This window comes from Colossoma macropomum, unplaced genomic scaffold, assembly GCF_904425465.1.
Source record: "Colossoma macropomum unplaced genomic scaffold, Colossoma_macropomum, whole genome shotgun sequence".
Classification (NCBI taxonomy): Eukaryota; Metazoa; Chordata; class Actinopteri; order Characiformes; family Serrasalmidae; genus Colossoma; species Colossoma macropomum.
In genome coordinates this window covers 44,951,384-44,976,582 of record NW_023494785.1, presented here as the reverse complement: position 1 = coordinate 44,976,582, position 25,199 = coordinate 44,951,384, and the positions used below count along the sequence as shown (strand labels likewise).

Genomic DNA, 25,199 nt, shown 5'->3' with positions numbered 1-25,199 from the left:
GCTGTTCACTTCTCCCTGTTCACACTGCGGTTCCGCCTCCTCACATTTGGTCATCCTGACTCGATGATGTCTGTAAACATCTCGAACGTGTTCCCCCTCCTAACTTCAACCTCTGAGGAGCGACTCCTTTTTTCCTCTGTGATTCTAAGTATGTGTGTGTGTGTGTGTGTGTGTGTGTGTGTGTGTGTGTGTGTGAGTGTGTGTGTGTGTGTGTGTGTGTGTGTGTGTGTCCATGTTAGGGTGGCCAAGCTTTTGTGACCTTTCTCTCTGGAAGTGAAATGCAAGATGGAAACAGAATATGCATTGAATGATTTTTCTTTTTTTAATCGATCACTGTTTCCTCTCAGAATACGTCTGCCTGCATCTTCTGCTGCGTAAATTGTGTTTTCCCTCATTTCTCTGTGTGCAAAAAAATATTTGGTGAATAAAATAAAGATTTGGGGTTCTGTGAACGCCGAGTGTCAAAAGAGTGTAATTTCACTGCACCAGCCACCAGGTGGCGCCAAAAGCATTCAGACAGCTCAACCGATTCACTGGCAGCAGCTTCAAAAACAGACATAAACACTCAAAATGTATTTCAAATGAAACAGCAGAGAACATATTAGCAATTAGAGCAATAAAGAGCGCTTTGTAAACAAAACAATAGAAGCCATATCGCCCCCTACACTTCCTGTAGTGTATTACAGTCTGTCAGAATGACTGTGTGGATCATGTGAACATTATAGAGCTTTTTAAATGAAACAGTAGAAGCCATATCGCCCCCTACACTTCCTGTAGTGTATTACAGTCTGTCAGAGTGACTGTGTGGATCAACTGAACATTATAGAGCAGTTTATACCACAATACCTACAAAATGCATATTTACTGCAGTATGACCGTTTGTTGACTTACACCATCACAGTTATTAATAGTTCCTCTTATTTCTGTTTAATTATCATCACATTCATCATTATTGAGATATTTTGCTAAAATATTTAAGGCAACATGCCAACCAAAATAATAAATTCAGAAAAAAACTATCAAAACCTGAAAATCTATACTGAATATGTATCAGACATTCAGTGTTAGTATTGTTTGTTTTTGTGTTTTAATATTAACACATAAAGTATCTTATGACAATACAATAACCTTAATTGTAGACTTTGACGTTCACTTATTGTGATGTTTACTTTGCCGTATGTTGGCCGCAGCGTCCTGAAGCTGATTGTCACTCCTGATAATAATGCATGTTTTATAGCTTTACTGTTGAGAAATTATAAAAATTACGTTTACTTTATACGAGTGAGGTCTAAATGGGACTCCAGTGGTAGAATCACCCACGAGGTCACATCTGTCAGTTATGAAATATTAAGGTTCATTAGCACCGAGCCTCGTTAAAGGGTCCCTCTCAGAGGCTGATGTTGGATGTACACATTCTACATTATTAACGAGGGAGTTTCTGTAAGGTCTGCTCATCTCAGCAGCTTCAGCACTGAGTCCAGTCTGAGTTCCTCACATCTCCATGAACAACACACCACTGCCGCACACCGTCACTGCTAGCAAACAGAGAAACTCTAAATGTTTATTTCATGCTGTATGAATGTATATAGACATATCGTATGCAGAAGTTTGTGCGCCCCTGGTCAAATTTGATGTTGTTGTTGATTTTCTGGGTGTAAATACGTCCTCTACAGAGACACACTGCTGCACACTTTAATGCACTAATATTGTTTATTTACTGAACGTAACATTTCAGGGAGAAAATAATACACATCTTACATACCTTTTATGGCACATCACACACATCTTCTAAGTCGCTTATCCTTCTGGGTCGCTGGGGGAGCTGGAGCCTATCCCAGCAGTCACTGGGTGGGAGGCCTTTTATGGCACATTTTCTTATTTATTTTATGTATATATTTATTTATATTTTTTCCAACATAAAATAACTATAAAATGTGCACGAAAATGTGCAGAGAAATGTCATAAGCCTATTTGTTTTCTGTATATGTGTGTATCTATTCAAGCTGGCATGGGCGCCACAAGTTTGTGTAAAACACCTCTGATCCTCTGAAGACGAGCTTCACTGGAAGAGATAAGAGTAAAAAAACGAAATCTGATCTTTTTTACAAAGAGGTTAACATGGCCATTGCCCCAAATTTGCTTGATAGTGCTTTAAAATGTGACAAGAAAGAGCGCAGAATCTTCAGTACTTATTTTATCATCTTTCTTTGTTTTAAATTAGTTAATTTTCAGGTTAGCATAAAACAAAATACATATGTATATTCACATAGTGTGTAAATTTCATGTTGAATGGACCAAAAGAAATGGCCCAAAATGACTTGTAAAATTACTGACAACAGCAATATATATATATTATATATATATATATATATATATATATATATATATATATATATATATATATAATACCTCATATCTCCAAAATGGTAACTTTACAGGAGAAGGAAAAAACATACTTTACTTTTAATGTAAGTCAATGGAACCAGAATTTTTTCCAGGTCATTCTGGGTCGTTTCTTTTGGACGTGGAGATGGAGATGCAAGGTTTTCTTTGGACAGCGGCGATACAAATATATATATATATATATATATATATATATATATATACATATATATATATATATATATATATATATATATATATATATATATATATATTCATTTATTTATATGACTGCTGGAATAGGCTCCAGCTCCCTCGGCGACCCAGAAGGAGAGGCTTAGAATACGTGTGTGTTTCTTATATATAATATATATACAAGAAAACGGGAAAAAGTTTTAATGTGCAGGAACAGCGCCCTCTGCTGGACACAGGATAACTGAACAGTCTTTACAATTTACCAGCACTCTAATCTCTAATTCTGTACTGTAACTACAACAGCTGTATGATATACTGTAGAGTTTGTTGTGTGCTAGGGTTACACAACAGGCCTTACCCTGAGCACTATCCCCTCTACGCTATTCACCTGTGCTCACACTGAACCTTTATTTATTATTGCCTAATCATAATATTAGCCATATGCATTACATATTTATGTAAGCATCTATATGAATTCTCCTGAAGGGCCAGTGAGCTTAACTGGGAGTGTTAAAGGGCCTGTATCATGTAAAGCTACATTTCTGTTACTTTTTCAAAATAAAAGTTTGATTTGGTATGTAAACGTTAAAGTTTTCAAACGTACCCCGTCCATATATGGACACTAAACAACACAGCCTGGCCAATCAGGACAGAGCTCATTTACATATATCAGCCTGTTTAATTGTAAGGGATAAAGAGAGGTTGGAAAACAGCTGTGTAAATGTGAGTTATGACTGTTTTTGGTGCATAAAAACCTCAGAGGAGAATATAAAATGCAAGAAAAGTGCAGGATATGGGCTCTTTAAAGCAGGTGCACGGGACTGAGATGCACTGGCACTCACAAGACAGGCATATAAAACGAAATAATCTCACAAATCCATTCTTTAATTCAGTCACATTACTTTGCATTAACAATGACACAATAATTCATAATGCATGGCCACATTAATAATGAATTATAATACCTTTTTCCCCTCTTTCATAATATGGTCTGATTTAAAGCCCTTTCTGATCCTCGTTTCAATGCAGGCTTTTTCAGCTGCTTAAAACTTCTCTGAATCATGTCCGGCTCCTCTGATTGGTCAGAGCACAGGCCCACGCCTCTTTAAACCCCTGAAACAGAACAGCCACATCGTCCTGGGACTCAGTCTGACCCTTAAACCGTTAGAGTGCACTTTCCTCATATTTATAGTGTAAGGATGGACCGGTTCATGGGGACGTGGAAACTGACCTCGAGCGACAACTTTGACGAGTACATGAAGGCAGTCGGTAAGATTTACTTGGCCTTTTCACATTATATGTAGATGGATGGGCGTGTTAAAGGAACAGTCTGGAATTTTTCAACCCAGTCTGGATCTGGAGTTTAGCTTATGGTCAGCTACCACAGACTGTAGTTTCAATATGATTCCCTGAACTTGAAAAACAGCAGAAAAACTGCTGATGCTAAACTCATTTATAATAGAAGTCAATGGGCAGATGCTGAATTCTGTCAGTAAATGTTTAACATAAGTGGCTATATAAGACAAATTTGGAGTATATAACACAAATTAGACTACATAACTATATAATGTAAATGTGAAGCAGATGTCCATTGAACTCTGTTATTCAGCGTGGACGATCAAGGGGTCTTCTCCATTAAGTCCATGACCACCTTCGAGGCCGTAGAAATAAAGTTGGATGAGGAATTTGACAAGATCACTGCAAACGACCGGCAGGCAAAGGTGCAGGAATATTATAATGATCACATTATAAGAAATGTAGCAACATCCAAAGACTCAAAAACTCCTTAAGAGCTGAGCTCCCCTCTAGAACCACGGTGGAACGTCTTAGAACATCCAACATCTCTCAGCATAGAAAGTATGTGGCTGAAACTGGCTTCTTATTGGAAGCATCTGCTAAATGGTGCAGCACTTACGTTCTGGCACCTACAGGCTGAGTTCCCCTCTAGAACTGTGGTGGAACGTAGTAGGTAGTAGGTAGAACATCTAATCAGCATCTATCAGCATACAAAGTAAAAAGCTGAAATTGGCTTCTTATTGGCAGTTGTTTTGAAATCAAATATATATATATGTATCAGGGGGTCTTCTCCAAGAGGTATATATATATGTATATACATTTGAGTGTTATACAAAACCTTGTATCTCCAAAATGGTAACTTTACAGGAGAAGGAAAAAACATATGTCGCTTTTAATGTAAGTCAATGGAACCAGACTTTTTTCCGAGTCATTTTAGGTCATTTCTTTCAGTCCATTCACCATGAAATTTACATACAATGTAAACAGTAACAGGTATTTTCAAATAATGTCAAAAACTGAAAAACGTCAAAAATGGAGATTTTTTTTCTTCCAACAGCAGCGATATATATATATATATATATATATACATATACAGCGAGAGAGGGAGAGATGTCATTTTTGTATTAAATAGTCATGTACATGATTATATAACTACATAGCATGAATGCAACTATATAACTATATAACTATTGACTTCAATAATAATTGAACAGCTACACAAGGCTAAACTCTGGCCAAACTTGCTTAGATATTTCCTTCATTAAAGGAAGAGTCTAAAAATCTGCTGCGTCTGTAGCATACAGTCAATCACCACAAACAATCATTTCAACACGTTCCCCCGAACTTAGAAAAGAACGTGACTATATGTGGTGGCTGTGAAACTCCAGCTGTTCCTCTTTAATAACGCAGCTGTTCGGATAAGACAGACTGAGAGAACGTCTTATAGAACAGTTCTAATGCAGTTTTACACAATTTACACAAGCTCAGATTAGGAGATAATAGATCATAGAAATGAGTCACATTCATATATATATATATATATATATATATATATGAATATATGAATGACTATATAACATCAACTATAACTGCCTATTGACTTCCATTATAAGTGAAGAGCTACAAAAGGCTAAACTTTAGCTGAATTTGCTCAGATGTTTCCTTTATTATTGGCATAGTGTGAGATTTTCCAACCTAATCTTGATCTGCTGCATCTTTAGCAAACACTCAATCACCACAAACAATAATTTCAATATGTTTAACTGAACTTAGAAAACACACTGATGATAAACTCGATTATGGCCAGATTTTAGCCTTTTGTTGCTAATAGCTTAATGCTTCTCTTGTGACTCAGTAATCTACCGAGTGAACTGACTCACTGTGATATCACAGGTATCGGCTTTGCCTCCAGGCAAATCGCTAACATGGCCAAGCCAAGCCTTTTATTCAGCGTGGACGATCAGGGGGTCTTCTCCATGAAGTCCATGACCACCTTCAAGACCGTGGAAATAAAGTTCAAGCTGGACGAGGAATTTGACGAGATCACAGCAGACGACCGGCAGGCGAAGGTTGCTACAACACTATAATGACTGCAGTAGCAACAGCCAAAAGTTCAAAACCTCCTTAAGAGCCGAGTTCTCCTCTAGAACTGTAGTGGAACGTCTTAAACATCCAGCATCCATCAGCGTAGAAAGTATGAGGCTGAAATTGGCTTCTTATTGAAATTGTCAGGTCCACCTTAAATGGTGCAGCAGTAATATTCTGGTGCCTCAAAGCTGAGTTCCCCTCTAGAACCACAGTAGAATGTCTTAGAACATCCAGGGTCTATCAGCATGGAAAGTACATGGCTGAAATTGGCTTCTTATTGGAATTGTTTGTTCCATTGTTTGCAATGGTGCAGCACTTACATTGTGGTGCCTACAGGCCGAGTTCCCCTCTAGAACTCTGCTGGAACATCTAAGAACCTCTAGCATCTATCAGCATAAAAAGTACAAGGCTGAGATTGGCTTCTTCTTGGAATTGTCTGTTCCACCTTAAACGGTGCAGCAGTCATATTCTGGCACCTACAGGCTGTGTCCCCCTCTAGAACCATGGTGGAATGTCTTAGAACATCCAGCATCCATCAGCATAAAAAGTACAAGGCTGCGATTGGCTTCTTCTTGGAATTGTCTGTTCCACCTTAAAAGTTGCAGCAGTCATATTCTGGCAACTACAGGCTTAATTCCCCTTAAGAACCACAGTAGAACATCTTAGAACATCCAGCGTCTATCAGCATAGAAAGTACGAGACTGAAATTAGCTTCTTATTGGAATGAACCAATCCACCTTAAATGGTGAAGCACCTATGTTCTGGCACCTACAGGCTGGGTTCCTCTCTAGAACATCAGTGGAACATATTCGAACATCCAGCATCCATCATTACAGACACTACAAGGCTGAAATTGGCCTCTTATTGGAATTGTCCGGTCCACCTTAAATAGTGCAGCAGATATATTTTCTAGAGTTCCCCTCTAGAACGTAGAAGACAGTCTTAGAACATCCAGCATCCATCAGCAAAGAAAGTACGTGGCTGAAATCTGCTTCTTATTGGAATTGTCTGTTCCACCTTAAACAGTGCGGTATTTTCAGTATGGAGCTTAAACTGTGCAGCCCTTACATTCACTTACAGCCTAAGTTCCCTTCTAGAACCACAGAGGAACATCTTAGAACATCCAGCATCCATCATTACAGACACTACAAGGCTGAAATCGGCTTCTTATTGGACTTGTTGGGTCCACCTTAAAAGCTGCACCCGTTATATTCTGGTGCCTACAGGCTGAGTTCCCCTCCAGAACCTTGGTGGAACATCTCAGAACATTCGGCATCTATCCGCATAGAAAGTACAAGGCTGAACCTGACATCTTATTTGAATTGTCAGTTCCACCTTAAATAGTGCAGCAGCTACATTCAGGCACCTGTAGGCACCATAACTGCTGCACCATTTAAGGTGGAATGGAAACATCAGCTGGCAAATCAGTTTTTATAGCTTTATTCTTTAGTCTTTGAAGCGTTTTGGTCTAAAATAAAACGCTAAAGGTCCAGAGTGATCGAGCGATCAACAGAAAAGCAGAACAGGAACCGAACCAACACAACAATGAAGTTAAACCCCCCGAAAAAGGCACAAAATCTTAAAAACTAAAGTGGGAAAAGTTGATTACTTACTAATTTGAAAAGTAGTTTCATTTCAAAACACTCAGAAAAGTACAAATCCATCTAAAATTGAATAAAAAGACATTCAAAACTGTGATATTACATGTATAATGTTGTTCTTTTCAGACTGTTATGAGCCTGGTGGACGGTAAACTGGTTCAGACGCAGTCGTGGGAGGGAAAGAGCACGACACTCGAGAGGGAGATTCAGGACGGGAAACTGATAGTGGTGAGCGGGACAGATTATACATCAGATTATGGCTAATTAATTAATAACATATGTGCACTTCCCCTTAAATCAGCTAAGAGAAGCATCTCTTAGCCAAAAAGTTGCTCAATAAATATTCTATTTGGGTGGTGGATCATTCTCAGCACTGCAGTAACACTGACGTGGTGGTGGTGTGTTAGTGTGTGTTGTGCTGGTACGAGTGGATCAGACACAGCAGTGCTGCTGGAGTTTTTAAACACTGTGTCCACTCACTGTCCACTCTATTAGACACTCCTACCTTGTCAGGCCACCTTGTAGATGTAAAGTCAGAGACGATAGCTCATCTGCTGCTGCACAGTTTGTGTTGGTCATCCTCTAGTCCTTCATCAGTGGTCACAGGACGCTGCCCACAGGACGCTGTTGGCTGGATATTTTTGGTTGGTGGACTATTCTCAGTCCAGCAGCGACACTGAGGTGTTTAAAAACTCCAGCAGCACCGCTGTGTCTGATCCAATCGCACCAGCGCAACACACACTAACACACTAACAAGATGCTGTAGCACAATTCTGACATAAATATAGAATCAGTGAACAGCTACGTCTGAATATGAGCGCTGAGCCGGTTTTTAAGCGTTCCATGCTGAACCGTGTCCGTGTGCAAATACCACTGGACAGGTTCCCCTTTGCTCTGAACCGTTTGGCCCTGCAGTCGAAGATAGGCCATTGTAAGCTTCTGTGCATCAGCAAACAGCTACCTCAGTTATGTTCAGTACAGGTCTTTCATTTCCGTAACGACATAGAAACGCTCACCAGTGGTGAGAGATCACTGCGCAACGAGAAGAAGTGCAAGTGGACACGTACCGTGATGTCCAGAGGCACCGCAGGATCTGGCCCTGGTTAATATAATGTACTGTGCATGCAGCTACAGTGCAAATACAGAACTGTAAAAGGGTAAATATAAATTTAAATGTTTGGTGTTTGTATTTGTCCTCATGCAGAAGTGTGTCATGGATGACGTGGTGGCCGTGAGGACGTACGAGAGAGAAGAGTGACCCGCTGTTAAAGAACAGTGTCCCGACACACTCCGGTCAGACTGCGACAGCTCCACCGATGAACGCTTTCAAACACTAATTGTGAATTCTGTTGAAGGCAGCACTGTTGTCTGTTCTCATTGCTTTATGAACGCTACAAAAGAGAAGATGAATAAAAATCAATAAAAATGAGCTTAAACTTTGTGTGCATGTGCGTTTCATACAAAAAACAAACACATACCTCTCTGAAACTGCAACAGGAACAGGAAAAAAAGTCCTTAACTTATGTATGTTAAAGTAATAAATGTTCTTTTAACTATTTCTACTGATAGACTGATTAACTGATGATTGATTGCACCTGCAATACATCTGAATCTGTTGCTATGCCACTTTGTCGTGGTAATTATTCAAATAATCATAATAAGTTTTCATGCAATCATTAAATGACAAATTTGTCCCATAGGAATGAATGGGTTGCAAATGTTTGGGTGCCCAGCTTATGTCATGTTGATACAAGTCTACTGGCAACATCCTATTAACCATGTGGGGAACCACAGCAACATCATAGCAACCACCTGGGATACAATAGCAACCACCTAGCAACACCAGAACAACCACCTGGGATACAATAGCAACCACCTAGCAATATCTTGGCAACCACATGGGATACCATGGCAATCACCTAGCAACCAGCTAGCAACACCTTAGCAACCACCAGGGTTACTATTGCAACCACCTAGCAACACCCTAGCAACCACCTGGAATACCATGGTAACCCCTTTGCAACCATCTAAAATACCATAGTAACCATTTGGCACCAATATAGCAACCTTAAGCTGTGCAATCACTGTGTTTTCTTCAGTAAATGCACTTTTACAGTTATTATTATAATTATTATTACTATAATTGTTATTATTACTACTCTTATCAAGTGCCATGAAGTTGATTCCAGCTCCTGGTGACCATATGAGTAGTGTTTCTTCAGAATGTCCTGGGTCTTTGGGTCTTTATTGTCATGGTAAGATGGATGGACAGACAGATAAATACAAACATAAACATAAATACTAAATATTTAAAGTTGGCATTAAGGTGTAATGAATGAGTTACTCTGAGCTCTTTATTGTGGCTGCAGAGGCAGAGATTGATGTAAGTTACACAAGGATGATCATCAGTGTCAGTTTTGTAACATTAAACTATATTTAGTTACTAAAAATATTGCAGAAATACAAATGTAAAGGAAAAATAATAACTCAATAATTGTGGGGGGAGTTAGGGTCACTGGTCCCGCTCTGCAGTGGGCTAATGAGAAGAGATTTAACCTATTTATATACAGCATTACAGCTCAGCTCAGGAGAGCAAGCGCTATTACATAATAATAAGAGTTACAGTTCACACAACTCAGACATGAAGGACAGCATTAAATAGTGCTTACTGTGCAGATTACAAATATATATTAATAACAATGTATTATTATTATTATTATTATTATTATAACAACTTGTGCAATATACTTAGAACTACACTCTTTAAAAAGATGGTTCTTAAAGGGTTCTTTAGTAAAAGGAATGGTTCTATATAAAACCATTTCATGCGAAAATGGTTCTCTGCATGGTGAAATGTTTTTTTTTTTCAGATTGATGGATAATGTGGTTCTATATAGAACATTTTTTAAAAAGGTTCTATGTAGCACTTAAAAGGGTTCTTCTATTGTGACAATGTCAACCTTTTCGGTGCTATATAGAACCATATAGAACACATTCTCCATCAAACTGGACATACTCAGGAACTCAGGGTTCTAAAAAGAACCATTCTCTTTACTAAAAACCACAACCCATTCTCCAACAATCTGAAGAATCATGTCAACATGCAAAGAACCATTTAAGCATGAAATGTTTCTATGTAGGACTCACTGGTTCTATCTAGCACCAAAAAGGGTTCTGCTATTATTATTAGCTTGTATCGTAACAATAACAGAGCCTTTTTGGTCCTAGGTTCTATATAGAACAATCTACAACACATTCACCATCAATCTGAAGAATTTCAAGATGCAAAGAACCCTTTAATCATGCAAAGGGTTCTTTGAGTGTTCATGGTTCTATATAGAACCATTTTATTTAGTAAAGAACCCTTGAAGAACCACCTTTTTAAGCGTGCAATGCTTTGTTATAATGATTAATAATCATTAATAGTCATATGCTTCTCTGTGGCCCCTAGTTTTGGTTCCAGAGCCTGACTGGGTTTATTTTTCCCAGAGATCCCAACCTTCATCCCTAAAATCAGTTTTTAGACTCTTATTTTATTGCATTCATCAAGATTTGCTGAAAAAGCAAAAAGGCCTCCTCAATCAAGCGAGCATGGTCGAATGGCAAGATGTTTGTTGTCCAATAGGAACCCAAAAAAAGGTGTCATGTGACCACGTCCCATCACTCCTCCACACCTATTGAACATGTGACGGTTTAATCCTCAGCAGTTCCTTTCAGAATGGCTTGCTGAATCAAAAACCCCATAACACCCCTCTGGATTAGTGTTGGTTTGGCAGGCGGAGTGAAAGCTTTGTAAAACTTGACCCTCTAAAGAATGTATAGTCCCTCTCCCGCCGCTCTAATCTTAATTTCATGATCAGTTTTAATTACCTCCCAAATACAGAGCTTCCTGCTGTTCAAGCCACAAGAGCTGTGCAGAGCTTCAGAATCACTGGTCATGTTAATTATTTTTGCTGATATATATTCAATACAAACATAAAAATGTAGATTTAAATACTATAAACTACATACTGAAAAGCAGTTTTAGACATTTCATTTAATATTTCATCTTAGTGCACCTAAATCTGCTCACTAATTACACTAAACATTTAAAAGTCCCAGCATTTCTTCTAAAATCAAAGGTATTACAGGGGAATTCCACTGATTTCTACAGAATTCAGTTTTTGAGACATAAACACAGTGATTCAGGGTGGTTTGGTGTGAAATGGTTCAGATGTCTTTACAGTGGTGGTGATAGGAACCAGGGGTCGCCATGACTACAACACAAATATAGACATTTTATTTACTATCCAGAACCACCAGTGAACCTACACGAGTCTTCTGAATTTATATGGAATGTTGATGATGGAAAATAGTGGAAAATCTGAAATAATAAGTTTTCTTTGGGGACTATTTTGCCTCACAACACCCTGCATATTATGTATGTATATACAACCCCAATTCCAAAAAAGTTAGGACGCTGTGTAAAATGTAAATAAATGTAAATAAAAACAGAATGCAATGGTTTGCAAATCTCATAGACCCGTATTTTATTCACAATAGAACATAGAACACATATCAGATGTTGACAGTGAGACATTTTATCATTTCATGAAAAACATTAACTCATTTAGAACTTGATGACAGCATCTCAAAAGATTTGGGACAAGGCCTACAAAAGGCTGGAAAAGTAAGTGGTACTAATAAAAAAACAGCTGGAGGAGCAATTTACAACTACCTCACATGACTGAGTATAAAATAAGCATTTTAGAGAGGCGGAGTCTCTCAGAAGCAGGGATGGGCAGAGGTTCACCAATCTGCGAAAAACTGTGTCTAAAAATTGTGGAACAATTTCCGAAAAATGTTCCTCAACATAAAATTGCAAAGACTTTGGACATTACACCATCTACAGTATATGGAATGTCAAAAGATTCCGGGAATCTGGAGAAATCCCTGTACACAAGGGACAAGGCTGGTGGTCAGTATTGGATGCTCGTGATCTTCGGGCCCTCAGACGGCACTGCATTAAAACCAGGCATGATTCTGTACTGGAATTCACTGCATGGACTCAGGAACACTTCCAGAAGTCATTGTCTGTGAACACTGTTCGCCATGCAATCCACAAACGCAAGTTAAAGCTGTATCATGCAAAGAAGAAGCCATATGTCAACACAATCCAGAAACACCGCCGCCTTCTCTGGGCCAAAGCTCATTTAAAATGGACTGAGGCGAAATGGAAAACTGTTCTGTGGTCAGATGAATCAAAATTTGAAATTCTTTTTGGAAACCATGGACGCCGTGTCCTGCAGACCCGAGGAGAGTGACCGTCCAGCTTGTTATTAGCTCACAGTTCAAAAGCCTGCATCTCTGATGGTCTGGGGCTGCATTAGTGCCCATGGTGTGGGCAGCTTACACATCTGGAAAGGCTCTATCAATGCTGAACAGTACATAGAGGTTTTAGAGCAACATATGCTCCCATCCAGACAGCGTCTCCTTCAGGGAAGGCCTTGCATATTGCATACTGCATCCATCACAACAGCATGGCTTTGCAGAAGAAGAGTTCAGGGTGCTGAACTGACCTGCCTGCAGTCCAGACCTTTCACCAATAGAAAACAATTGGCGCATCATGAAATGAAAAATCCAGCAAAGAAGACCCAGAACTGAGCAGCTAGACAAGAATGGGACAACATTCCTCTCCCAAAACTTCAGCAACTGGTCTCCTCACTTCCCAGATGTTTACAGACTTTCGTTAAAGAAGAGGGGATGCTACACAACGGTAGACATGACCCTGTCCCGAACTTTTTTGAGATGCGTTACTGCCATCAAGTTCTAAATGAGTTAATATTTTTCATGAAATGGTAAAATGTCTCACTTTCAATATATGTTCTATGTTCTATCGGGAATAAAATTTGGGTCTTGGATGAAATATGAGTACAACTACTTTCTATACTTTGAGAGGTTCAATACAAGCATGACCATTCATAAATAAAACTAAACAATAACTTTTTATCAGTCGGACTGTCCACATTTCTCCACGTGAGTCAGAAATAATTCATATAAATGTAATAAAAGGCATTTAAGGCATAAACACAGTGGAGAGTTAATAATATTAATGTCTAAGGTCAATGAGTACAGAGAGAAGTGCCATATGCTTCACGTTCAGATCTCCCTAATCTGATCTGCATTGTAGAAACATCTGACTTATGCAGAGCGCAGCTTAATTTGGGTCCTTTATAGCTCTGTATGAAGAGTGGGGTTATAAAGAGTGGGGCTTTTGTCTGTGGGTGGTCCGCACAGGGAACCAAAACTAGATCCGAGATTAATGAAAAGCTCCTCAAGCTTAGCATGAAGCACTTCTACCTTCTATATGACCTGACATGAGCAAAATGCTGTGTACAGGAAATGTGGTGTTTAACCCTCTGGGGTCCACGAACTCATCCACACGTCAGATTAGATGTTTCTATATCTGTTTGTGTATCTTTGTGATGATCCAGCTCAGAAATCCAGTTCAAACACTTCCTGAATCTGTAGAGTCGCCCTTTCCATTCCATCTTATCTCGAGATCATACGAGACTCACGTCCGGAGTTATGAGCCTATGAAGAGGGGCTGAGATACACGACATCTGCCTCTCACTGTGTGGAACTGGTGGATTGGTGTGTCCGTCTACATTCTGTGTGAAACTGACCAATGGACGCTCAGGGAAATCACTAAGGACTGACCATCACGCCGGAAACCCTTCATTCTTCATTCAGTCCACATCGGAGACTCATGTGAAACGGCGTGCAGAGAGTTTACAGCTGCTGAAGCTGCTGCAGCAGTTTTGGAAAGTAGTGATGAAGATAACGGATCATTTAGATATGAAACATATGAGGATCATGATATATGAAGAGCCTTTAGAGGGGGATTTAGGAAGAGATGAACAAATCGAGAAAATGACCTAAAAATAAACAACAAAACATACATTTTAGAACAAAACTGAAAACTAAGAAACAAATCCATGAATAATTGATTATCCTGTAATTTGCAACGTATACTACTACATACAAACTTAAAAAGATGGTTCTTTAATGGCTTTTAGCAAAGAAAATGCTTCTATATAGAACCATGAACACTCAAAGAACCCCTTGCATGATTAAAGGTTCTGTACATTGTGAAAGCGTTCTTCAGATTGATGGAGAATGTGCTGTAGATGGTTCTATAAAAATAACCTTAGTTAGAAAATAGTTCTATACAGCACCAAAAAGGGTTCTTCTATTGTAACAAGCCTGACATCGTAACAATAGGAAGAACGCTTTTTTTCAAAAAGGGTCTTAATAGAACCACCTACAACACAAGAACCATTTCTCCATGCAGAGAACCTTTTAAGCATGCAAATGTGTTTATAGTTCTGTATAGGACCATTTTCTTTACTATCGAGACCCTTGAAGAACCTTTCATAGGAGTGCAATCGTTGTTTTTAGATCATTTCTGAACAATAATATGCTGAAATCATTCCTTAGTTGCTCATATTGATGATTATTGCATATGTGAAAGTGAAGGTAAGAGGAACTCGAGACTCAGACTCGCACCTCAGAGCTTACAGTGCCCTGTGTACAGGCGTAACTGTGTTCACTGTGCTATTACATAACGGCAATATATAGAATTGAATGCACTTGAGTGAGTCTTGAAGCAACAGGTTTACATAAAATACATACATAAATACATACAATAAAATGTCTATATTTGTGTTGTAGTCATGGCGACCCCTGGTTCCTATCACCACCACTGTAAAGACATCTGAACCATTTCACACCAAACCACTCTGATTACATCTCACTGAATTCTGTAGAAATTTAAAAAAAATTCTGGAGCTCCCCTTTAAGTGTGGGCTCAGTTTCCAGGCAGCTGGTGACTCACTAGAATATATTTCTCAGTCTGTGCCCATATCAGCCCTGCACTGCCACCTTGTGTGCCTGTAAGCCAGCAGCACTGTGACTAAGGCGCTGAGCTGTTCTCTGCTGTAACAGTGCAGTTTTACTAGTGAGAAAATGGTGGTGATTGACTGCACCAGTTTCCTAAACAGTCACAAAGTAGTCATCTATAATCTATAGTCATCTATAATGTCTTCAAGGGGAATTCCATCATTTTCTTTCTCCATAATTAAGTGTTTAAGATGTAAACAGAGTCGTTCAGAGCGGTTTGGTTTCTAGAGAAACTTACCGAGTCAGAACTGTTCACAGTGGTGGTGATAGGAACCAGACGTCCACCTCTAAAAGCTCCCTCACAGAAAGTTCCTACATGAAATGGTTATGAATTCACTGCCTGATGACTGAGACAGTGAATGTGTTCACATGCACTTACTTATCTGATCATAATCGGATTTCAGCAGTTTTCTGATTATTAAGTGCATGTAAACACATTCAGTGTTTTACGATGGTTTCAGGGTTGCCAAGACCAGCAAAACTCTCCAGCCCAAAGTCGCCAACCAGAAGCTGAAACTAGCCCAAATTCTTAAGCATTCAATTGCAAAAGAAACAGGCTGTAAATTTTGTATTTCGCTGCTGTCAGAACAAAACATTGTATCTCCATTTTTATCGTTTTTCAGTTATTGACATAATTTGAAAACACCTGTTGCTCTTTACATTGTGTGTAAATTTCATGATGAATAGACCAAAAGAAAGAGTCTAAAATGACTTTTCTGGTTCCATTGACTCACATTAAAAGTAAAGTAGATTTTTTCCTTCTCCTGTAAAGTCACCATTTTTGTTCTGACAGCAGCGAAATGCACTGCTGTGCAAAATCTGATGTAAATTGACAATGAGTATTTATCTGTTTACAAAAATGAACTAAACACATGATGGAATAAATACAAACATACAAATAAACAATCCACTGTGATTTTATGTGTGTCAGTGTTTTCTCATCCATTTCCAGTCCCAGTTTATCTAATCAGTCCCTCGTTAAATTAAATCAGATGGAACATAACAGACTCATCTGATGGCCGGAGTGCAGAGAGCAGTCAGGAATCAGGCCTAACCAACATATTCACAACAGGCAAAAACGCTCGTACTGCGGCGATCAATGGTTCTGAACAGTTTTCATGGCTAGCTAAAACTTTTGCACAGCACTGTATTAATTATTATAGTGAACTTATGAGAAAAAATTATCTACCTTTGGTTACTATTTTTTGTGCTGTCTCTCTCTCTCTCTCTCTCTTCCTCTCTCTCTTCCTCTCCCTCTTTCTCTCTCTTCCTCTCTCTCTCTCTCTTCCTCTCTCTCTCTCTCTTCCTCTCTCTCCCTCTCTCTCTTCCTCTCCCTCTTTCTCTCTCTTCCTCTCTCTCTCGCTTCCTCTCTCTCTCTCTTCCGCTCTCTCTCTTCCTCCCTCTTCCTCTCTCTCTCTCTCTCTCTCTCTCTCTCTCTCTCTCTCTTTCTCTCTCTCTCCTCTCTCTCTCTCTCTCTCTCTCTCTCTTCCTCTCTCTCTCTCTCTCAATTTAATGTTTTTTTTTCCATTTAAATTTAAATAGCTTTATTGGCATGAATTGCAATTAACAACAATTGCCAAAGTGATGAAAGAAATGCTTACAGCACATTATCTATTAATATTAATTACCCCCCCCCCGTCTGCTGTTCCTGTCTGTCTGTCTTTAGGTCTCTAGCTATTTAAACCAGGATCAGTTTGCACTCATTAGATGATTCATTTTCATGTTCTACTGTCTGCAGTCAGTCTTTTTGGCGGCTGCGGTAAATTTTGGAAGTAGCCCAAAAAACCACACCTTGCGCAACAACTGAATTTTCAAACGACCCAATTTGGCAGGAAAACTGTGAACCTAGCAACTCTGGATAGTTTTGAGAAGATTTTGGCTTTAAACTCCATTCAGTGTGGAGGGATACATAATATGCAGGGCGCTGTGAGGCAAAATAGTCCCCAAAGAAAACTTATTATTTCAGATTTTCCACTATTTTCCATCATCAACATTCCATATAAACTCAGAAGACTCATGTAGGTTCACTGGTGGTTTCAGAATCAGAATCACTTGATTTTGCCAGGTATGTTATACATATAAGGAATTAGTCTTGGTGAACCATTTTGCCACGCAAAGAACCCCTTTAAGCATGAACAGAACCATTCTCTTTACTAAAGAACCCCTGAAAACCATCTGTTTTGACAGTGTACTACTCAGACATGCCTAAGCACAGATATTTACACATCTCTTTAGCGTTTTACACGGTGAAGTGGTTCTTCAGATTAATGGAGAATGTATTATATTTGGTTCTATATAGCACCAAAAAGGGTTCTGCTACTGTCATGATGAATATTAGAAGAACACATTTTGGTGCTACATAGAAACATTTTCAAAAAAGGTTCTATCTCTCCTAATAGAACCATGCCTTTTATCCTTTAAGAACCTTCTGTTTTCAGAGTATGGTAAACATACACTAATAACTATCATATATGGAATATTATGGAACGACACTAACATTTGAGAAAATTAACACCTGTACAGGTGTGCAAGTAAGCATTATTGTATTTCTAATGCTCAGAAATTTTGTTTTTAATTTTTTTGACTAGTTTATACTGATGATGACATCCTGTATAAGTAAAAATAATGCGTGTCCACGCCTTATTAACGCATGGGAACGAGATCCTAATGCATGACCACGACTTAGTAAGGCGTGGGAATGAAATAATGGCCGGCCATGATTTAATAAGGTTTACTAAGTCGTGGCCACGACTTAATCATCTCGTTAACGCGCCTTACTAAGTTGTGGCCACGTATTATTTTTATTTATACAGGGTGTCACTCCATAAATTTACAAAATATTGTTCATTTTGCATATTTTTTTACATTTTTGTTTTCTCCAAAGCGAAGAGAGGCCAACAAACTCCAAACGGTTTCATCGTGTTAGCGTAAGGGTTTGCAGGGACTTTTATTTTGAATTCAGCGTTAAATCAGAGAGGAGAAGCAAACACCGCGGTTGATGGCGACTTCACCCCGAACTGAGAGCGTTTACAACAAAGAAGAGAGAAGACAGATTTTTTGGGGTTGTTTTGTTTTGTTTTGTTTGGAAGTAAAGCAGATTAAACATTAAACAATAAGAGTTTCCTCACTTCGGCGAGGCGAGCGGAACAACAGCCAGACATCCTCATAAGCTGTTATCATCTGGTAATTATGTTTTTTTTTAAATTATATTTTAAAATATTTAATTTTTCCTGCACTGTAGCTCCGGATTCTTTAGGTTAGTGTATTTATAGTATTTACAGTATTTATTAATTTCCATCAGTGCTCATAACACAGCTGTCCCTCTTTAAACGACAACAGAAAATAGCTAACTAACATTAACGTCACATTACTGAGCTCATACTAATATTAATAAACAAGGCGAACAAGGTAACTGTTTTACCTGTTTTGCTGTTAGTTGGTTATTTTCGGCTTAAGCTGCTTAAAAAAAATCAGACAAATGAACTCAGATTTGCTTTAAGGTCGACTGTATTTTGCTTAGTAATGCTAGGTTAACCTAGCTGGGGGGTTGGTTATAAAAATAAAATAGAAATAAAGTGAAAAATAAAATAACTAAGCTAACTTAGGTTTTGTTTACCCACCTGAAGGCTCCCAGTAAGCTGGTTAGCGAGGTTAGCAAGCTGGCTAGCTAACCTAACTGCCCGTCATTAGCTGACTGGCCACATAAGCAAAGATAAACAAGTCGATAATTGTCACAAATCAGCGTCGAAATGAGACAATTTGTGTCGATATGGATAAATGAGTACCTTAACTAGACGTATAAGGGATGACGATGATTTAACAGTGTCATTTTATGCATTTTTGGGCTATGTTTGGGACGCAAATGCGGACAGAGTAGAGGGTGAAGTTGGCTTCTTATTCGAACGTTCCGTTCCACCTTAAATGGTGCAGCAGTTACATTCTGGCGCCTCGGGCGCCAGAATGTAACTGCTGCACCATTTAAGGTGGAACGGAGCGTTCGAATAAGAAGCCAACATAAAGGTTAAATTTCCACCAATACGTGAAAGTTTCTTCATAATTCAGTGTTTGAGATGTAAACAGAGTCACAAAGAGTGGTTTGGCCTGAAATGGTTCACTGTAGAACAAACTTACTGACTCTGATTTTCTTTAGTGACAGCAACCAGAGGAGCAACGTCACCAACACTGGCATTTTATTTACCATCCAGAACCACCAGTGAACCTACAGGTGTCTTCTGAGTTTTATATGTGAGGTTGTTGGTGGAAAATCTGAAATAATAAGTTTTCTTTGAGGGCTACTTTGCCTGACAGCGCCCTGCAGATTACGTATCCCCCCACCAAGGCCGAAATCTTGTCAAAGCTGTCGTCTCGGTCATCAGGCAGTGAAGTCATAACAATTTAATGTAGTAAGTTCCTGTGAAGGAGCTTTTTAGAGGTGGACGTCTGGTTCCTATCACCACCACTGTGAACAGTTCGCTCTCTGTTTATGCCTCAGACACTTAAGTATGCAGGAATTGTGAAAAATTGGTGGAATTCCCCTTTAACACTTGGCTGTCAGGTTGAGCTGTAATTAGTGACCGTGGATTATAATCACTGTCCGTGCTGATAGGTGTCTGTGAATAAGGCGTGGTTGTCCAGCAAGGTGTGGAGAGCAGAGGCTGTAAACAGACTCCAGGCTTCTTCTAGGAAACGGACAGGTCTGTCGCTGTAAACAGCCCAGAGGAGCTGGAGACAGGAGGAAACATGGTAGAAATCATGTTAGCGTGTGTGATTTCAGTCCTCAGTTGCCACGTTTACGTGCAGCCTGATAATCCGTTAATAATCCGACTATTAGCTGAATAGGAATAGAATATGTCCGTGTATGCACCTCAGTCGGAATAGGTTAGTCCAGTTGAGGCCATTCAGAATGCAGTTTCTATCCAACTAATAATGTAAATAATCAGTGAAATCGAAAAATGATATCTGGGTATACGCCTGCGTCTGATGACAGGTCACACACTGCTGCTCGTCTCACTCTGACTGGACTCATGTGATGCTCGTTGTCATGGTAACTTACACACTAATGCGCGTAATTTTGGATCTGATGATTTGTTTTGTGCATGTAAACAGATTTTAATCAGATTGTAGAGTTTACATAAATGCCTCAGTCTGAATCATAATCGTAATCAAAATGAATGTAATTAGATTGGTGCAAATCTTGGCATGTAAACACAGCCAGTGTGAAGAATGGCAGCTGCTTCTAGGGCTGAGCAATTTGAGGAAAAGATCCAGTTGCGATTTTTCTGACTAATTATGCGACTACAATTTAAATTATGATTATTTTCTATACATTAAGGTTCAGGCCTGTGTTTGTGGCGAAGAAGATCAGAATATCCACCTTTTCTAGTTTGAGGCTTGACCTCTGAATGCAGTGCGCCAGACTGCCAGCAAGTGGTGGTTGTGATGTCACAACACATGAAGGTTTGGCTGCCTCTTTGGTTGTACTGGGAGGGGTTTTGCTTTTACTGGGAGGAGTTTGGGTTGTAATTGGAGGAGTCTCGGTTGCTTGTGCTGGGAGGGCTTTTGGTTGTACTGGGCAGGGTTTCTGTTGTACTCTGAGGTGTTTCAGTTGTACTGGGAGGGGTTTCAGTTGTACTGGGAGGGGTTTCAGTTGTACTGGGAGGAGTTTCTGTTGTACTGGGAGGAGTTTCAGTTGTACTGGGAGGTGTATGTGTTGTACTGGGAGGGGTTTCGTTTGTATTAAATGGAGTTTCGGTTGTACTGGGAGGTGTTTCTGTTGTACTGGGAGGGGTTTCGTTTGTATTAAATGGAGTTTCGGTTGTACTGGAAGGATTTTAAGTTGTACTGGGAAGAGTTTAGGTTGTACTGGGAGGGATTTTGGTTGGTTGTACTGGGAGGGCTTTTGGTTGTACTGTGTGGGATTTGTGTTGTACTGGGAGGTGTTTCCGTTGTACTGGGAGGATTTTTGGTTGTTGACTGTCTTGGAGAGACGGATGTGTTTACACTGCTATAGCATTGCCTCCTGAAGTGATCTGAGTGATCAGATCTTTATCTGTTTAAATGCGTTTTGGCTGCATTTACCCTTGCGTTTTTATGTGGCCTCATCCAGATATAATCCTGATGCTCAGGATGCGTGAAGTGACCAGGCGTAAATGGGGTCAAAGTTTATGCTGCAAAATGAACGCAGTTCTGTCTTACTTACAAGCTAAGCAGCTAAAACATGGCAAGTCACCGAACACTAACACTTCACCAATAAGGGCCCCGGACTGTGATCTAGAACAGTGTGTTGATTGTTATTTTAGAATTACTGCTTTGTGGAAAGTTTGACATGAGCTGTGAGACGCTAACGCTCTTAGCTTTTGTGCTAGCGGCCACAAAGGGTGGATTTTTGCTCATGTTTTGCTCTTTACGGACACATATATCAGCTTTGTTTGATTCTACATCGTTCTGCGTAAATGTAGACATTTGTCTGAGTGTTGGCGAACAGTGCGGTGTTTAGCTAATAAGATAAGCTAACTGGCAAGCAGGGTAGCTAATTAGCCAAATGAAACACTTGTTTAACATTCTTAATCGTGATGATTATAACAGTTCCAGCTGTCTTCTGTCTTACTTACAAGCTAAACAGCTCAGATGTGTCAGTTTTTACTCATTTTCTCTGTGCAGTTGTGCAGCTTTGTAGGCTGACCGGTTCAGTGGAGAGATAACAACAGTGCAGTGTTTCATTTCAGAATCAGAATCAGAATTGAGCTTTAATGGCCAGGTCTGCTTACACATACAAGGAATTTGGTTTTGGTTACAGGAGCTCACAGAGCACAGTATCAGACAGACACTTACGTGTAGTGAATAAAATAAAAATAAAATGAAATAAAATAAAACAAGCATTCCTACCATCACTCACTCACTCACTCACACACACAAACACACACACACACACACACACAGTCATACCTGTAAACCTTACAATGTCAAAGTATGAGTCTTGTATGAGTAAAATATCAGTGAAATTTCATACCAGCTAGCTAATAAGATAAGCTAACTGGCAAGCAGTGTAGCTAATTAGCCAAATTAAACACTTTAGAGGGACATAAAATGACTAAAATGACCAAAATGACCATTAAATTGTTAATTGTGATGATTATAACAGTTCCAGCTGCTTCTAGAGCGAGCAGGAAATGAGCTTAGAACTAGAACCGTAAATTCTGTTGTCTTGTTTCTGACATTACCTGTATAAGGCGAGTGCAGTGAACGGTGTGGCTTGTGTAAGTTCAGGATTATATGATAAGAACAGAAAGTGGTGCAGTAATTGACCTGGGAAGATCAGTTTCAAAAAGCTGTCTGTTTTTCTGATATCTTAGTGAAATACCTCTGAGAATTAGTACAGAGTCCTGTAGTATCAGTGCAGCGCTGTCTGTGTTACCCACCCAAGAGGAAGTTCTTTGCTGCTGTGACTGATCGCTGATTTGTCCTCTGATGTTCACTGCAGAACTCACTAAAAATAAACTAAATAAAAACAAAACTGAAACTGTTACTGCAGCCTTAAAACTAACTGAAACTAAACAGAAACTAAAACTGAAAATGAAAAACTGAATAAAAAATTATAGGGGAATTCCACTGATTTATTTTTAAACTTCTGCATAGTTAAGCGGTTGAGATGTAAACAGAGTCGTTCAGAGTGGTTTGGTGTGAAACGCTCTGTTCTAGGGAACTTTACAGAGTCAGAATTATGGTGATAGGAACCAGACGTCCACCTCTAAAAGCTCCCTCACAGAAAGTTCCTACATGAAATGGTTATGAATTCACTGCCTGATGACTGAGACACTGTTTTATGATAGTTTTGAGAAGATTTTGGCATTAAAATCGTTTTATGGTGGAGGGAATAACCAACAAATTTGTACTATAAAACCGATTTTTGGGAAGTTAACTCACTTTGGAGTTAAATATTGGAATTACTGATATTAAAGCACAGTAAAGCAATAGAACACTGGAGAGTGAGTGTTATGATGTACGTATGTGTACATATAGTCACTATTGGATCAAAACTTGTATCTCAGTTTTTTTGGTTTGAATGTTTTTCTGTTCCTTTTGTGCCTAATTTGAAATTGCCAGCTGCCATTTACATTGTGTCAAAATGTCATATTTAACGCACCAATAGAAATGGTCCAAAATGTGTGTGTGTGTGTGTATATTATATGTATATATATATATATATATATCGCTGTTGTCGGAAGAAAACCTGGGATCTCCATTTTTGACGTTTTTCAGTTTTTGACATAATTTGAAAATGCCTGTTGCTCTTTACATTGTATGTAAATTTAATGGTGAATGGACTAAAAGAAATGACCCAAAATGACTTGGAAAAACTCCGGTTCCTTTGACTTACATTATAAGTAGAGTAGGTTTTTTCCTTCTCCTGTAAAGTTACCATTTAGGAGGTTTTCTATATTATTTGTTAAAATGTTCTATTTATCTGTTAGTCAGATTTGCCTGTTTCCTTTTCCGTGTCAGAGCGTTTGTGCCGTTCGTCCTCTCCTGTTTTTGTAAATACTACACAGGAAGGCGCTGTAGTTTGTCCAGAAATGGTCTTGTTCCAGGCTGCCCTGCGTGCGACGGTGATGCAGCCATTCGGGTGAAATGCACTCATCATCTGACGCGTCTCCTCAGGTGCCCGTGTAGACAGATGGCGTGAGTGGGGGGGTATAACTGTGGGCCGCTGATTCCTGCCCTCCACACAACCTGCTCTCGGTGGGTTGAGGGAGCTGGCAGAGCGAGCCGGAAGCCCCTGGAGTTTCTGGAGGAAAACGTGTGGAGAGTGAGTCAGTTTGTGCTGGTAGAAGTCACACCAGCCTTCAGCGCTGATACTGAACATATAGGCTTGATCATTCACAGCACCTCAGTTAGGTTTTGGTCATTTGCAGCTGGGGTGGGTAACATGATGACATGCTTATTACACTAGAGGGCGCTCCTGAGTGAGAAACCAGCAGTAATGCTAACCGGTCAGCCCTCAGTAGCAGTAATGCTAACCAATCAGCACTCAGTAGCAGTAACGCTAACCAATCAGCGCTCAGTAGCAGTGACGCCAACCAATCAGCACTCAGTAGCAGTAACGCTAACCAATCAGCGCTCAGTAGCAGTAACGCTAACCAATCAGCGCTCAGTAGCAGTGATGCCAACCAATCAGCACTCAGTAGCAGTAACGCTAACCAATCAGCGCTCAGTAGCAGTAACGCTAACCAATCAGCACTCAGTAGCAGTAACGCTAACCAATCAGCTCTCAGTAGCAGTAACGCTAACCAATCAGCACTCAGTAGCAGTAATGCCAGCCATTCAGCGCTCAGTAGCAGTAACGCTAACCAATCAGCACTCAGTAGCAGTAACGCTAACCAATCAGCGCTCAGTAGCAATAACGCTAACCAATCAGCACTCAGTAGCAGTAATGCCAGCCAATCAGCGCTCATTAGCAGTAATGCTAGCCAATCAGCGTTCAGTAACAGTGTTTTATTTGATTTATCACCAAACTATCACTTTAAAAAAGCACTGAAAGTATTAATTATTATTATAATTATTATATAAAGCTTAATTGTTTATTTAAGTCGAAAGTTTGCTTTGCTAATTAGGTTAAGCTCTGAACTGCTGAACCGCTGTGTTCCTTTAAGGTCCCTGTGTTTCTGTGTGAGGACTCTAATGTAAACAGCAGCTCTA

At 39.5% G+C, this 25,199-nt stretch overlaps 2 protein-coding genes across 3 annotated transcripts in view; both read left to right on the top strand.

Annotated features, from left to right (window-relative positions):
• Positions 1–3,745: 3,745 nt before the first annotated feature.
• Positions 3,746–8,986, top strand: fabp4b (fatty acid binding protein 4b). Its single transcript, XM_036580047.1, has 4 exons — positions 3,746–3,846; positions 5,767–5,942; positions 7,689–7,790; positions 8,767–8,986. The coding sequence occupies exons 1-4, from the start codon at positions 3,777–3,779 to the stop codon at positions 8,818–8,820; spliced, it is 402 nt and encodes a 133-aa protein (XP_036435940.1). The 5' UTR covers positions 3,746–3,776; the 3' UTR covers positions 8,821–8,986.
• A 9,499-nt stretch (positions 8,987–18,485) lies between these two features.
• ankib1b (ankyrin repeat and IBR domain containing 1b) overlaps positions 18,486–25,199 on the top strand; it is a 41,399-nt gene continuing 34,685 nt past the window's right edge. For both annotated transcript variants that reach the window (XM_036596352.1, XM_036596341.1), the window contains exon 1: positions 18,486–18,686. The gene's annotated coding sequence lies outside the window, so the exon portion shown is untranslated. The remainder of the gene's footprint in view (positions 18,687–25,199) is intronic.

Bases quoted from the DNA above. Each gene is read 5' to 3' on its own strand.
- fabp4b (XM_036580047.1), top strand. From the start codon at position 3,777: ATGGACCGGTTCATGGGGACGTGGAAACTGACCTCGAGCGACAACTTT. The intron at 3,847-5,766 runs GTAAGATTTACT...GTGATATCACAG, and splicing joins CGAGTACATGAAGGCAGTCG to GTATCGGCTTTGCCTCCAGG. The intron at 5,943-7,688 runs GTTGCTACAACA...TGTTCTTTTCAG, and splicing joins CAGACGACCGGCAGGCGAAG to ACTGTTATGAGCCTGGTGGA.